This window comes from Myotis myotis, unplaced genomic scaffold (genome assembly GCF_014108235.1).
Source record: "Myotis myotis isolate mMyoMyo1 unplaced genomic scaffold, mMyoMyo1.p scaffold_m19_p_9, whole genome shotgun sequence".
NCBI classification, from domain to species: domain Eukaryota; kingdom Metazoa; phylum Chordata; class Mammalia; order Chiroptera; family Vespertilionidae; genus Myotis; species Myotis myotis.
Window position 1 is genome coordinate 1,714,886 of NW_023416401.1, and position 12,449 is coordinate 1,727,334.

General features: G+C 43.4%; 1 protein-coding gene across 2 annotated transcripts in view; it reads right to left on the bottom strand.

Annotated features, from left to right (window-relative positions):
- SS18 (SS18 subunit of BAF chromatin remodeling complex) overlaps nucleotides 1-12,449 on the bottom strand; it is a 36,806-nt gene that overhangs the window by 17,019 nt on the left and 7,338 nt on the right. For both annotated transcript variants that reach the window (XM_036322197.1, XM_036322196.1), the window contains exon 4: nucleotides 2,093-2,246. In XM_036322197.1, the coding sequence (XP_036178090.1) occupies nucleotides 2,093-2,246 (154 nt within the window). The remainder of the gene's footprint in view (nucleotides 1-2,092; nucleotides 2,247-12,449) is intronic.

Sequence of the window (12,449 nt, forward strand, 5' to 3'; positions counted from 1 at the left end):
CAGCAGCGGCAGGCAGGGAACCTTGGCTTCCTCCATCACTGGAGCAAGCAAGCCTCCTGTTCACTTCAGCTGTCTGGCTGCCGGCCGCCATCTTGGTTGGCAGTTAATTTGCATATCACCCTGATTAGCCAATGGGAAGCGTGTCGGAGGTACGGTTAATTACCATGTTTGTCTATTATTAGATAGGATGATCTCTAAGATACACCATTAAGAGGGGAAAAACGACATGTAACTACCTAATGCATGCTACTGTTTCTGGAATAATAGGAGGTTTTATACACAGAGGGCACCTGGTGAAGGACAACCAGACACCAGTAACCCAGCACACAGTGTCTGCTGAGGCAGAGACTGTGCCTTCTGATACCTTCTGATCTGGGTACCATAGGCCTGGACTATCCTTTTTTTAAAAACCAGTTAATTTTCCCAAAGAAACCTGAGACTGAGCTTATTTGACCAAGAACAAGCAGCATATAAATAGTTCTGCAACTTAGATAAAATATTAAAAACAAAACTAAAATAGTAAAAGCCTAGATAGAAATCTGTGTGAACAGAATAGTTGGCTAAATGCACTAAAGAACTTCTTAAATAAAGAAAATACGAGTAACTGGACTTCTAACTCCTCCTACACTTAATCCAGCTCTCTATCAATACGCTGTTTTGGAAGATGCACAGTATTCTGCCGGCCCAGGTCATAGCCAGCTGAGACTCTCTGGCTTATAAAGACAGTCACTCCTCCAGGTGGCCTTACACACAAACCAAAACGTCATGTTAACAGTAACTACACGGCCGCTCACCTGCTTCTTCGGATTTAAGGCCTGTATGTTATATGGAAAAGTCAAAATCCTACCTAAAGGTATCCAAAATTAAAAATAAAATAAACACAAAACTTCTAACTTGCTACCTCTCCCAGTTTTAAACATACTGGGTCCTGATGAACTAAATGTGAATTCAGCAAAAGTATTCTTCCCGACTACAACCCGAGAAGCAGTCACATCTTTATTCCTACCTCCCGATCAGTGTGGGCGTGTGGGCACCGGCTGTGGCAGGAAATAGAAGAAGGCGCCATGGCCACCTACCCCCCAGTCCCCATCAGCCCTCTATGGACCGTCCTCTTCCCCTCGCTGCCCTTTTCCTTCATTGTCTGCCCCTCACCCCACTCACCAAAGCTGCCAACCAACACAACCACTAGGAGGACATGCTCCTAAGGATGTTAATTATTAATTTTAAAAATAAAGTGTTCTGTTATTTTCATTTACTTTCATTACTGCTATTTGTATGATACTTTCCTTTGTTAATGAAAATAACCTTTGTCGTTAGAAAGTAAAAATATTCCCATATTAACTGCAGAAAACACCCCACCAAAAATTATGGTCATGGGCTGTGGCTGTTAAAAAACAAAACAGTTTAAAGATACCTTTCAGATGAAAAATTCAAACCAGCAAAAGGGAATTAAATAAGCACCAATGGCCGGAAATATCTCCTACGTGCCTCTGAACTTAAAATGAGCAAATGGTAAAGGAAACGGCTCATGACATAAGAAAGCTGACATTATTTCTCAGCCTTTAATTTGGCTGTAACATCACTGTCCGTGTCTGTATCATGTTATAAACACACACATCTATCTGTACAGCTTCCCCAGCAGTGAGGAGAGCTGCCTTAGCCTGTAGACGGCTTTGTTTCTTTCCCCATGTGGCTCCAGGATCACTGTTTCTGAGACCAAGACATTTTTAATACAAAACTCAGGCAAATGCTAGGACACCTTTGCATAAACAGACCTCAGTGCTTTAGCCATGGCACCATGCCTTGTTCTTCCAGAAAGCTCCGCCAGCAGCCCTCCCGCCCGGTTCCAGGACTAAATTTAGCAGCTCTGTTCATCAGAGGCAGCTGCGTGTCAGCGCCAGCCGAGCCCCAGGGCGGCCTGGTAAACACTGAATACAGGTCACGTAGCTCGGCAGCTAACAAACTCTCAGAGCCCGGACTCGGGGGCATTCGGAGCAGTTTTGTCATCAACAATCTAGGATCCCGGGGGCCCCCATGTCGTTTCAGTTGCTAAGCAACCCTGGTGTTAATGTCTTCGAGGAGAAAACCTTACCCGGCATCTGGCCGTTCATCTGGTTCTGCATGTGGGGCGCAGGGGGCCCCCCGCCGACCATCCCATCTGAAGGCATGTTGTGAGCGCGCGGAGGGGGCGGGGCGCCGCTTGGGTTCAGCCCGCCGGGGCCCAGCGGCAGATTCTGGGTGGGTGGCTGCGAGAAGACAGGGTAGGAAACAGGAGAAAGTCAGACTTGACACAGTCAAGGTGCATGTGGGATAGCAGTTGCCTATATTGTTAATAGGAGCAAAAACAAATGCATTTCAATTTGTTTAAATGCATTTTAGTCACAGGCTTAGTAAAATATTTAATATACTCCCCAAATTTCACAATATCATTAGCATGAATATATCACCTGTCCACCTCAGACCACAAGAACACAATACAAGTATATTTTAGTTTATAAAATCTCAATGATGAAAATAAACATTCTAACATTCTATACAAAAAGAATTTCCATTTATTATGTGTAAGGATCTCTAATGTGTCCATTGCTGTTATTTAAATTGTTTTAAAAATTAAGTATCCTTTCATTATAAATATATTTAGATGTGTTTACTATTAATGATGAATTTTACCTGGGGGGAAAAAAAAACAGTAACAAAAAATTATTAAAGAACTAGAAGACCCAAAACGTAATATACTTTCCGGTGTTTGGAGGGGAAGTGGTTTTGGCGGGGAAATGCTTTCAACCGCCCAGGCTGCGTTCAGCATTCAGCCCGCAGGCTGTGCCCCTGCTCCCAGCTCGGAGCATTACTGATGGCCTCCGCGGGGAGAGGCAGCTGCCGCCGAAGGCCTCTGGCAACCGTCCTAATGAAAGTGTGAAGAAATCACTGCCTGACCTTGAGAGTTCACCAAGGGCGCAGGGAACACAGAGACCACCTGCCGCCCCTCTGGGGACAGTGTGATGGGAAAGCAAATGGTCAGTCTCTCTCCAAACCCCGCTTTGTAAGCAGGAGGACAGGGCAGTGCCTTTTCAGACCGATGGCGGCCTTCCTCCCCTCCTTCTCTGTGCCCGAGGCACAGCCTCTACTCCTATCACCAGGCATCCCACGGCTCCAGTTTTCGAGAGCCAGTGAGTGACGGTCTGCACACCAGACACTTGCCCACAGCCCCCCCCCCCCCCCCCAACGCTGTTGTTCAGCCCTCACACGGGAGCCCTCCACCTTCAGTGAGTCACCAACGGGCCAAACACAGCCAGGGGCTGCTCGAACAGCACTCACTCAACACTCACCATCTCAGCCTCTTCACTACCGAATCCAAGTAGAAGTGCGCTTCATTCAGTATTTTCTCTTTAATTCTCATCTTAATTCTTAAAAAACACTTAGTGATCTTGTTCCATTTTCAAAAAAATTACCAAATATCAACTCAGTGTCACATATTCCTAATTCTGAAGTATCCTTTATCATCCTTCAAATATGGCTGACCCGGACCCTCGCGTGAAAATAAACGTCCTTCCTCCTATTGTCGTATCCAATTTCCTATTGAAAATTCATGTTCTCACTCTCAATAGGTACCAGTTTTTCACTTTCCTGCGACTCAACTCATACAACGTAAGGACTACAGTTCCCATCATAGTAAGAGAGCTTCTCTCTAGCCCTCCTGCTAACAGAGGTTATCCAGACACACGTGACAACAAGGCCCGCAGAGGCAGGGGGGCTGGGCCCGCAAAGCGGGGAGCCAGCTCAGCTGCAGGATCTCCCGGGCCCAGCTCTCCCCGCCCGGCTCTCCCCGCCCGCTCTCCTGGCCTGGCTCTCCTGGCCTGGCTCTCCCCACTCAGCTCTCCCCGCCCCGCTCTCCCCACCCCGCTCTCCCGGCCCAGCTGTGTAGCGGAAAGTAGGGAGCACCATGGGAAGGGGCAGGCCCACTGCACTGAGTGGAAAACATCAGTCTGGGGACCAGAGAGCTGGAGACTAAAGAACCAGAGCGGGGGTTCAAGAAAACAGCAATTGGGGAGCGCGAGGGTCTGCCCAGGACGAGGGGGGCAGAGATTGCGGTTGAGGCCCCAACAAGGTAGAAGAGCCTCCATAAACAACCCACGCTCTCTCCTGAGACGTCCAAAAAGCCTTCGCCACAGATTAAGGTCAAAACGGAAGTAGATCAACCCTAAACATCGTAGAGGGAACCCTCAAAAGGCTCCAGGGGATCCCCTAGTGCTCCGCCTACCAAAGAAACTTAATCTCAGAGGAAAATAGCCAACAGAATCCCTACAACTGTTCATTCGTAATGCCTGGCATTCAATTAAAAATTACAAGGCACACTAACAACAAGACTAAGTGGCCAGCGCCGATTAGGATGCTTATAGCAATTTAAAAAACTACAGGAAGTAACACGTATGGGCAACTGCGGAGAAAACGAAACTCTCATAAATGCTATTGGGGTTGTACCCAGGGACAGAGCGGTGGGAAACCATCTGGCAATTCCTCACAAAGTTAAACAGTTACCACGTGACCTGGCAATTCCACTCCAGGTATAGATCCAAGAGAATTGAAGAAATACATTCACATAAACCTTGTACACAACGCTATGGCAGCATTATCCATAATGGCCAAAAGGTAGGGGGGGGAATAAATGTCCATCCACTGATGACGGACCACAGAATGTGCTGCACATGCCCATACAGCGGGACAGTATTCAGTCACAAACCGAATGAAGAGCTGACACATTACAACACAAACCTCGGAAACACTCTGCTCAGCGGAAGAAGTCGGGCTCAAAGGGCCACACACTGTACAGCCCCATCGATATGAAATGTCCAGGACAGGGCAAAGCCAGAGACAAAACACAGGCTGCAGATTCGATGCTGGGGCATGAGCAGCCACTGACAGCCAACTCCAGTCTGGGGTGATGGAAATATTTTGGAATTTGGGGTAGGGATGACCATTGCACAGAACTGTAAATATACCAAAATCCACTGAATTATATACTTTACAGGGTTAAAATGACAAATTAAATTTGAGTTTTTAAAAAAGTGAGTAAATGGACAACCATGAGAAATAAAAACTAGAAAAAGACACACTGGCCATCACATGCTGGAGTTATCGGAGAGACTTCAAAATAACCGTGACTGGTATGTTCAAGAAAACAAACACGAGAGATGGAGAATTTCAGCAAAGTCCTAGGATTCTTCAGAACCCAACAGAAATTCCAGACCCGAAAAGTATCACTGAGATTAAGAACACAGTTTAGTTTGAGCAAAAGTGAGGATTGGTGAACTGAAAACATACGTACAGAAGCACATGGCATGCCCAGAGAAAGTAGAGAAAACACACAAAAAGTGTAAGGACACATAAAAGATGGTGAAAGGGTCTAATAATGTACATCCAACTGGAGTTATAGAAGCAGAGAAAATGAAGCGTCCATAATGTGTGAAGAATGGTAACGAATTTTCCAAAGCTAACAACACATGAGTCCCTGGCCAACGTGGGGAGCTCTACAAGCTTCAGCGTGATAAAAAATCTAAAACATCAGAGCCAAGCCCTAAACAACCAAAGTCAACGAGAAACCGTAAAAGCAGCCGGGAAATACAACACATTATCTGAGGGTGACAGCAGTGCAACTAACAATCCATTTTTATCAGGAGCAACAGACACAAAATAATAACGTGACATCTTTAAAGAAAATACACCCACCCACCTAGAGTTCCACCGAGGAAAGCCTCCAAACCCGAAGATGAAACACGAGCTTCAGACAAAAGCTGCGAACCCCCTGCAACTGCAGGGAGCGCATCCGCTAAAGGAAGGTGACCCCGGACGGAAGCACAGGCGAGAGGAAGCCATAGAAAGGAATGTAGAGGTGAGTGTAAGTGAATATGGATTTTCAAAGCAACCGTAGCAATGACCTGTATGGCTTAACCATTCATATAAATATAAAACATATGCAAGACTAACACAGAAAACAGAGAAAATGAAGTTAAACTGTTACAAGTCTTCTGTATTTCTCGAAGTGTGAAATTTGCCCACGTCGGCCACTGCCTCCTCGGCCACCACGCGGCACAGCTACCGCCGGCACGTCTCTCGCGCTGACCGCTGCCATGGCCTCCCCACTGGACTCCTAGCCCCTCCACAGTGAATGCTGCGCACGGCAGTCAGGATAGGCATTAACATCTACCATTCACTCTTCTGCTCAAAATCCTCCAAGAGTTTCCAACTTCAGAGTAAAACCAAAGCCCTCACCAGATTGGAGGAAAAAGCCTACAAGGTGGAACCTGTCGCCTGGCCCGGGTCCAGCTGGTTGGAGCATCATCCCGGGCACCCAAGGGTCATGGGTTGGATTCCTGGTCCGGGCACACGCAGGAGGCAACCAACTGATGTTTCTCTCTCATCGATTTTCTCTCTCCCTCCCTCTCCCTATAGTCAGTAAAACCATACCCTCGGGTGAGGATTAAAAAAAAAGATAGGGCCTGTCCACACAACGTTCTTACCATCATGTTCAGTCACAGGAACCTCCATGTTCTCGAACCCCAGGCCCTGGGCCTCAGGACCTTCCCAGCCCGGTTCCTGCTCCAGACACTCCGCCTCCGGGCTCTGCCCGAATGCCCCTCCTCAGGGAGGCCCGCCTGACCCCTACTTCCCGCTGCAACGCCATCCCACCTGCAGCACCCCCCCCACCTCCCTGCCCTGCTTCCCTTCTCGGTAGCTCCTACCATCTAACAAGGCACGCGGTGCGGTTACTATTATGCCTGCCTTGCTTGTTAGGATATAAAACCAAAGGGAGCAGGAATATCGTCTGGTTTGTTCACTGATGTTTTAAAAAGTACCTAACGACTACTGCCTGTCACATAGTAGAAACTTAATATTTAGTAAATAAATGAAAAAACTCACAATTTAAATGATTTACCATGAAACTAAAAATTATTCTCACAATAAAATTATTTTAAATGTTTCTTTAAAATATAAAATATCACACTGCAAAATACAACTTTTAGTTTAATAATCATTATCTGTATAGCTATCGTTAATACAGGTGTCATTAATAAAGTTCCCCACAAGGAGGCACCAAAATGACACATAAACTTAAAAAGCATCAAAATAGGAGAGGTATAGATACAATACTACCAAGTATTTTACACAAATGGAAGCCTGGATTAGTCAACCAAGAACAGCTGCAAAAGCCCATCAGCATTCCCTCTGCCTCACTTGCCGGTCCAAGGCCAGTCTCCCAAAGATGAGCGCTACGCGTCTGTGACGCATGGGGGACCATCTCCCAGACTTCTCCGAAGTGTCAGGGGCGCCATGGGTGGCCTTGCATCTACTCAGGCTTTCAACCAGCTCACTTCCTCAGGTCACCATCTCATCCACGCCCTGTCTTCCTGCCCCTCCTCCCCACAGCGCTAAGACAGCAGCCAGCCCCGCTGTACGCCTGACAAGCTGAACTTCCCTAACTGATCATCACCCACTTGTTTTCACAGCGTGATTTTCCAAATTTCCTAAGAAACTAGGGTCCAAGATGATTCACCTACTAACACTTTCCAGGGTTTAGTGACAGGTTCCCCATAAATCCAACCTTTCGTTTATGAACAGCAAACATTGCCACGATAACAAGTCAACACTGAACTACCCAGCTCCGGCCCTGGCCGGGTGGCTCAGTCGGCTGGAGCATCATCCCGCAAACCCACAGAGGTGGCAGGTTCGATCCAAGGCAGGCACATCACTAGACTGCAGCGTCGATCCCCAGGCGGGGAGCATATGCGAGGCCACCGGTCCATGTTTCTCTCTCACACAGATAGATGTCTGTCTGTCTGTCTGTCTCCCCCCCACCCTTCCTCTCTCTGAAAATCAATAAAAACACATCCTCAGGTGATGGATTCACACTTCCTCGGCTCTGAAATACTATGATGATGCTAATCACCAAACAGTCGCTCCAGATCCATACAATCTTAAAGAAAAGTAAGTGCCTTCTTCCCAGACCAGGAGAATTCTCTGGACTATGCTTCCGGAACATAAAAAATAAAACCAACAACAAACCCACTCCTGAAGCTTGGGGAGATAGACACTAAGCCTTCCTAAAGATAGCGCTGCAACCATCCGTTAAAAACAGGAAGAGGTAATGGTTTAATCTTGAATGTATTTTTATATTATTTTTACATTTACATCAATCTGGCTAAATTACAAAAGTAATGTGTAGCCGTTAAAAAAAACAGAAAAAAATGAAAATGGGAGCCATTGCTAAAAGCTTCATATGCACACCTCCAGGAAGGCCTGACAACTCGTGTATGTGTGTGTGTGTGTGTGTGTGTGTGTGTGTGTGTTTAGTTGTTGACAGTATGGTCACACTCCGCTGTGATTTCTTTTATTCTACTGTAGGCATTACTCTTCATCTGTACATAATTCAACTTCATTCAAAAGTACAGAATTCAGGGGGGCGGGGGAAAATATATAGAATTCAACTGTATAAGCCAGGGGTGGGCAAACTTTTTGACTCGAGGGCCACAATGGGTTCTTAAACTGGACCGGAGGGCCGGAACAAAAGCATGGATGGAGTGTTTGTGTGAATTAATATAAATTCAAAGTAAACATCATTACATGAAAGGGTACAGTCTTTTTTTTTTTTTTAGTTTTATTCATTTCAAACGGGCCGGATCCGGCCCACGGGCCGTAGTTTGCCCACAGCTGGTATAAGCTGTAACAGTTTTAACCCACCCTCAAACTTGGTCATGGTCTGTTTTTCCCTACTATAAACAATGTTTAAATTAACAGCCTGTACAAATACTTTTCTGTACTCATCCTATGCAAATCAGAGTGAATTCCTTCACTTCCAACATTAGGTCCATTTTCCTGCTCCACAGCAAGAAGTGCTGCTGCGCTGGAGGGGAGCAGATGCGTGATTTCCAGAAACGAGAGGCGATCCTTAGGCTCCCTGGGGCAGAGGCTGCTTTCACTCATCTCATACAGTCTGCAAGCACAAGTTCACAATCACACACAGACACACGTGTGCAAACATACACACTAACAGTTACACTCCGCCTAGGAAGAGGTATCCGATCTCCTTACACCTCTGGACTCAACTAGACAGTCTTCTGGATTTCATATGTACTGCCCAGCAAATAGTTAACATGACTTTTTACAGAATTGTGACAAGATCAGACAGGCTACAATACTGGCAAAACACTACCTGTAATATATGAATCAGAGAAGTGTGCCCCATAAATCAATTCTCTACAAAACACAGGTCTACCGCCCTGTAAAAGTTCCCACCATTCGCAGACCTGACCACTTCGTCTGTGTTTCAAATGTACTCACATATACAGTATTCTAAAATACCATGTATTACACCGTGTTGTCTTTAATCTCATTTATAAACCTTACAGGCATATTAGATTTTATTTTACATTTTTGAAAGAATCAAATCAGTATCTTCTTTAGTTTTCTCCTTTTTCTCAACAAAGCCTTCCTTATCTCAATATAAGATAGTTGATGTGGTAATTTATACGACAGGGTGGGGCCGAAGTAGGCATACAGGTGTTTCTATGGTAAATAACACAATAACTAATAAGTAATGATAGAAGAATACACTGTGTTTCATGTATTCACAACTGCAAACCTACTTTTGCCCATTGCTGTATCTATATTGGCTTTGACATGCATAAAAAGCAGGTAGAAGATAGAGATGACAGTAGAAATCTGTAAGGCCTTTTTGTAGATTTTGAAGTTCTAACTGAATCAAAATATTAAGTATGCTAAAAGTTAAGTTAAAATTTATAAATGAAAAAAATGACGACTGCAATACGTTGTGCTCATCTTCAAGGCGTGCCACAGGAAGCGGTGCCTTCCCTGCACTGGGATCGCACCTGTGAGCAGCGAACGCTGCACCAAACTTCAGCCACTGACGCACCTCCCCGACGCGCCCAGCACGGCCACGGCCTGAGGACTGACTAGCTCCGTTCCCGCTGAAGCCTGTGCAACAACAGGTGGCCAGGTGCTGGCCACAGTGCTCAGAACGTCAAGTGTAGGCAGCATCGCCAAAAATGCATTTAGAAAATAAAAATATACAGCTTACTCTAAATCAATTTTATGAATAGCACAGACTTTAATTTGTTGTACAGAACATCTACTGAACAAAACTATCTTTAATAAATTTAAATTTTAATAAGTACGTATATCTGGTTAAATTAGGGATTTTTAAAACTTATACTCATAATGAATTAAGTGAAAGCCAGATAAGCAATTCCAATCAGCTTTCAGCCTTGTTTCACGATGAAGAGACATGTTCATACACTCAACCTCAGTGAATGGCATTACATCAGTCAAGTTTCAACACTGACCCTCCAGACGTATTCAGTGACTGGAAATCACTGTATTCCTGACCGCCACAGACAGCAGTTAAACGAAGAAAAGGCCATTTTTACTTAAGAATGTACTTGAGGGAGCAGTAAAAACTACTCATTTATTTAGTGCTCCATGTCAGTTAAACATTCTGTGTGACAAGTGGCCAAGTAACAGCCACATGTGCTGCACATCAGAGTGAGGGGAGAGCGCAATGAGCGCGGCCTGCCAATCCAAGTCGTTTCCATGGACCAGCACCTTCCCAGCATCTGCAGCCAAGGACCAGCTGACTTTTCAAGCAAGAACTGGGAATCTGGCAAACTTATTAGCTACTGTCTTGCACTCAAGTTCCCTAACATTAGAGACTTTTCTGATGAGACGGCGGTAACATGGTGATTTACCAAATGTGGTTTTGGGTATCATATAATGAAATATGTCCATGTTTAGAAGAAGTGCATACTCAGTGACCTTCTATTTTCTGAATGACCAAAGCATGATGTTACAAAATCATGCATGAGTAAAAGACCCATCCAAAATGCAAGATAGACCAATGAACTTGAATGTATCAGTAAGATATGATTTTAGATTTCATACTTCAATTAACCTTAAAAAACACATCTGTTGGGATCTGCTATACTATCAGATTATTCACAACAATCTGAAAGGCTATTAAAACATTCTTCCCTTTCCTAACTCCATCCGTGTAAGACCAGATCTTACTCTACTTCAACTTAAACATATTAAGCTAGATCAAATCCAGAAGTAGACATAACAATACAGCTGTTTTCTATTAAGCCAAACATTTAAAGGAAATTTGCAAGATTACTATAAACAATGTCATTCACATTTCACTAAATTTGTTCTCAAGATATAGTTCATTTTTCCTTTAAAGAATTTTATATTAGCACGCAATAGGTTTATTATTGTTCATTTTTTATTGTCCATTTTAAGTGAATATTTTTTCAACAAATATCTCAATATATATATAGTCTACTTAAAGCTCTGTTATCCTCAATAATTTTTAAATGTGAAGGGGTTCTGAAAACAAAAAGTCCTGAGAAATGCTGCAACAGAGAAATATCAAAACAAAAAGATCCTTTAAAAAGACTTGAAAAAAAATGTGATAAACACCAGGCAAGAGAGATAAAAAATATATTTTAAAAGAGAAGGTACAAATAAACTGTGGAAACAAAAAAGGAAAATATCGCTATATATGCTGAGGACACTAAATATCATTATTTCATAAACTTTATGCCAACAAATTTGAAAAGTTAGATAAAATGTTCAAAAGCACAATTTATAAAAATAGGCAACTCATAAAACACAGAAGTATATAAATTATCCTAAAACAAGGAAATTAAGTAAAAGCCTTGTCACAAAGAAAAGCCAGATGGCTTCTCAAAGAATTACACGATCATTTAAGAAACCGCAGCTCTATTATGCAAATTATTCCAGATTAGGAAAATTCTCCAGCTCAGTTTATGAAGCTAGCATAACCTCACAAAAAAGACCAAAGGCTTTTTAAGAAAAAAAAATTAAGGGTCAATTGTACTAATGAACAAAGACATAAAAATTTTGATCAAAATGTTAACTGAATACTGCAAATTTTTAAGACCAAGACCAGAGAAAAAGTATGTTAATTATAAGAAATCAAGATTGACCATTAAAAAGTAAATTAATGTAGTTCACCTCATTAACAGATTAAAGAAAAACTTATGATCTCATTAGATGCAATAGAAAGTATTTAAACATAATTTAACATTCATTCAATATATTAACTCTTAACAGAAACAAAAGGGAACTTCCTTAACCTGATGAAACATTATCTACAAAACACTACAGCACGCATCGCACTTCTGTCAACCAGGGACAGCTTCCCCTGTGGTCAGCCACAGATAAGGAGTCCTCTCTCACCACGGCTACTCGGAAGGTATGGAGGTCCTAGCCAGAGGAGCAAGGCAAGAGAGAGAAATAAAAGGTGTAAGGATTGGAAGAAAGAAGCAAAACCAATTATTCATAAATAATATGGTTGTGAATACAGAAAACTGAAAGTATCTACAGAAAAATTATTAGAAATAAGGGTTGAACAAGAC